Raw genomic sequence first — 4,184 nt, forward strand, 5'->3', positions numbered from 1 at the left:
CCAAAACCCAACGTTTACCTTGCTCTACAGTGCCAGGCCTCATTGAGTAAAGGGAGAAATTTCTTCACATGGTGATTTGAGGGCAAGAGCTAGCAACGAGAGAAATGGTCAGAGAAAAGCTTATTTTTACAAGCCCCACGTATGTCCTGTGCTCTACGCTTTGACGAGCCTAGGTCCTGTATCGCACTAAACCAAGTTACAAACGGCGATAACGCCCTGCAAAACTGTGTGCTTACGGTAGAAGTTCTTTTAGTACTAGTTTAATGTCCCGAATAAGGAATAGAATTTGGACACTCTATAGACACGTGTAACAACCCCTCAGTGAAGTTATGGGCGGCTCTGAAAAGAGCCTTTGTGTTTTCCTGATTCTCCTCCCCTGTAGTGCAATGGACACTTAAGCCCTCTCTCCGCGGATGCGGCGGGCCAGCTGGATGTCCTTGGGCATGATGGTGACCCGCTTGGCGTGGATGGCGCACAGGTTGGTGTCCTCGAAGAGCCCCACCAGGTAGGCCTCGCTGGCCTCCTGCAGGGCCATGACGGCCGAGCTCTGGAAGCGCAGGTCCGTCTTGAAGTCCTGGGCGATCTCCCGCACCAGCCGCTGGAAGGGCAGCTTGCGGATCAGCAGCTCGGTGGACTTCTGGTAGCGGCGGATCTCCCGCAGCGCCACGGTGCCGGGCCGGTAGCGGTGAGGCTTCTTCACGCCGCCGGTGGCCGGGGCGCTCTTGCGGGCCGCCTTGGTGGCCAGCTGCTTGCGGGGCGCCTTGCCCCCGGTGGACTTGCGGGCCGTCTGCTTCGTACGAGCCATGGTACTACAAAAGATGAAATTCAAATAGCACCGAAGTAGATTTTTTAAAAAGTAGGAAGCCCACCCCGGGCTGCCTGCTTATATAGAGCGTAATCCGTTCTGATTGGGTGCCGTAACATACACAGACCCCGGGGGCTGATCTGATTGGTCCCTTCCAAATCCGACTCAGCACGTCACCGCTGTATTTTGATTGGACAATTAGATCCCCTTTTACTGTCCCCCCTCCCTCCCGTCTCCTTCTTCCTCTTTAGCCTCGTGTTGAGCACCCCTAATTTATAAATCGGTCTATTTTTAAGCACTTTGGTCACTTTTAGTGATTTAGAAACCCACGTCCACTTCAGCTTCACGTTCGGATTTTCCTTTGACTAAATCCTATTTTTTTCCTGTTCCTCCCTAACGGTGTTCCTTAAATGGTACTTTTCTAGATTCTTGTCAGTCACTCTTATTGATTGAGCGCTTAGTGTGTACAGAGCACGGTACTGAGCGCTTGGAGGAGTACAATATTCATTCATTCATTCAATAGTATTTACTGAGCGCTTACTATGTCCAGAGCCCTGTAGGAAACGCTTGGAATGTATAATTCGACAACAGAGACAATCCCTGACCAGTGACGGGCTCACAGTCTAATCGGGGGAGACAGGCGGCAGAACGAAACAAAAACAAGACAACATTATCACGGTAAATAGAATCAAGGGGATGTACATTTCATTAACAAAATAAATAGGGTAATAAAACTATATACAAATGAGCACAGTGCTGAGGGGAGGGAAGGGGGGGAGTCGAGGGAAAGGGGGCTCACCTGAGGGGAGGTGAAGGGGGAAGGGGGAGGAGCGGAGGGCGGAGGGGGAGCAGAGGGAAGAGGGGAAGCTCAGTGTGGGAAGGCCTCTTGGAGGAGGTGAGCTCTCAGTGGGGCTTTGAAGAGGGGAAAAGACTACAACTCTCACATTCCCTGCCCATAAGGAGCTTACAATCTACAGGGTGAGACAGATATTAATAGAAATAAACTACTTATGTGTATGTTAAGTGGGGTTGGGAGGGTGAATTAATGAAAGAATCAAGTCAGGGAGATGCAGAAGGGAGAGAAAGAAAAGAAAAAGAGGACTTAATCAGGGAAGGCATTTTGGAGGAGATGTGTCTTCAATAAGGCTTTCAAGGGGGAGAGTAATTGTAGGATACAAGGGGGCAAGGTGATCGAGTGCTTTCAAGCCGGTGGTAAGGAGTTTCTATTCGATTCAGAGGTGGATGGGCAACCACTGGAGGTTCTTAAGGAGTGGGGCAAAATGGACTGAACGTTTTTGTAGAAAAATGATTCGGGCAGCAGAGTGAAGTATGGACTGGAGTAGGAAGAGACAGGAGGCAGGGAGGTCAAAAAGGAGGCTGATATAGTAATCAACGTTTGATAGGATAAGTGCTTGGATCTACTTTGTCATCATTTTCTGGTCCTAATTACCTGTATTTTAAAAACTGATATTTTGTTAAGTACGTACTATGTTTCTACCAGTGCTCTCAGTGCTGTGGTACATACAGAGTATCTTTCTTGTTGTCAAAAAAGGAAACGGGGGGGTAAACCTCTGGGGCATGGAGGGAGACAGTTTGCTGCTCACGGTGTTAAGTTTGTCTATTAGTACTAACTAAGAAATTAGTCAATTACATAAGCAGTTGGCCTAGTGGCTAGAGCCCAGGCCTGGAAGTGAGAGGACCTGGGTTCTAATCCTGCCTCTGCCACTTGTCTGCTGTGTGACCTTGAGCAAGTCACTTCATTTCTCGGTGCCTTGGTTACTCCATCTTTAAAATGGGGATTAAGACGGTGAGCCCCACATAGGACAGGAACTGTGTCCAACCTGTTTACTTGTTTTTGATGTGAATATCATATAGTCCCACATGGGACTGTGGTACTGTGTTCAAACTGATTCATTTGTGTCTACCTCAGTGCTTAGAACAGTACTTGGCACACAGTAAGCTCTTAACAAGTACTATAATTGTTATCCGTTGCTTACTGGTAATAGCAGAGGCTTAGGACTCAGAGGTCCTGGTCTTTAATCCTCATTCCGTCACTTGGCTGCTCCTGTGACTTTGGGCAAGGCCCTTATCTTCTTTGTGCCTCAGTTTCTTCATTTATAAAATTGAGATTAAATACTACCGCTCCTCCTAATTTGCCTGTGAACCCCAAATGAGACAGGGACTTTGTCAGATCCATATATATTGCTTGTACCTCAGTGTTTAGTATAATACTTGGCACATAATAAGCACTTAAACAAATACCACAGTAAGGGGAGCGGGGAGTTTCTCCTTTCTCCGTTTTTGCCCCAAGTTCATTCATTCATTTAATCATATTCAACTGCCCTGAATAAGATTCATTTAATCTTATTCGACCCCGGGCCTGGGGGTTGGTGAGAGGTAGAGAGGTAAGAGGATCTGGGAAATAGGCCAGGACAGGGATCCAGGTGGAAGGGAAAGGAGATAAAAGCTGCATGTTCACAAGTCAAAAAGGGACAGCTAACGAGCTGTGGATTGCTGCCTCCAGGGCTGAAAGGAAGGTTTCAGGGCCCTGGTTTGAGAAACTGAGAGACTGTGTCCAACCGGATGAACTTGTATCTTCTCCGGTGCTTAAAACAGTGCCTGGCACACAGTGAGGGCTTAACAAGTACCATAATTATTCCTATTAATGTCTGACTCCCGGGCTAGACTGTAAGCTCGTTGTGGTTAGGTGAGTGTGTCCGTTACAAGCGCTTATTACGGTGTTCTGCACATAATAAGCGCTCAATAAATACGAGTGATTGACCTACCGAGTTGGGTCAAAGAAATTTCAAGGATTTGGGTTTATTATCTGATCTTCTACTCCCATCGTGTGGCCATAAGGGGCAATCGCCGGGATAAGACCTGCCCATGACTTCATTTCCCTCGCCTGGTTTGCCAACAAACCCGTCAACTTTTAATCAGTCAGTCAATCGATCAATCGATCCATGATATTGAGATTCTGAGCCCCACGTGGGACAGGGACTTACTATTACTATTAAGTCTCTTCTCTGTGCTTCAGTTACCTCATCTGGAAAACGGGGTTTAAGTCTGTGAGCCTCACGTGGGACAACCTGATTACCTTGTATTTACCCCAGCGCTTAGAGCAATGCTCGGCATATAGGAAGCGCTTAACAAATACCAACATTATTATTATTATTGAATGAATGAATGAATGAATGAACCAATGCCAGCGAATCGGACACCGGAAATGGAGTTGCCCCGAACAAACATGGCCGCCGTCACGTGATCCCACTCCTCGGCCAGGGAGCGGGGGCGGGAGGGCTGTGGCGCCCTCTGTGGCCATCAGCCAATCCGGGAGGGTCTGGAGGGACACGTGACCCGCAGGGGGCGGGGCCTCGTT

General features: G+C 48.2%; 1 protein-coding gene across 1 annotated transcript; it reads right to left on the bottom strand.

Annotated features, from left to right (window-relative positions):
* Positions 1–334: 334 nt before the first annotated feature.
* On the bottom strand, positions 335–848 carry LOC114808000 (histone H3). Its single transcript, XM_029055171.1, has one exon. It carries the CDS (start codon positions 803–805, stop codon positions 395–397), a length of 411 nt encoding a protein of 136 aa, XP_028911004.1. The 5' UTR covers positions 806–848; the 3' UTR covers positions 335–394.
* Positions 849–4,184: the final 3,336 nt, after the last annotated feature.

This window comes from Ornithorhynchus anatinus, chromosome X5, assembly GCF_004115215.2.
Source record: "Ornithorhynchus anatinus isolate Pmale09 chromosome X5, mOrnAna1.pri.v4, whole genome shotgun sequence".
Lineage (NCBI taxonomy): Eukaryota > Metazoa > Chordata > Mammalia > Monotremata > Ornithorhynchidae > Ornithorhynchus > Ornithorhynchus anatinus.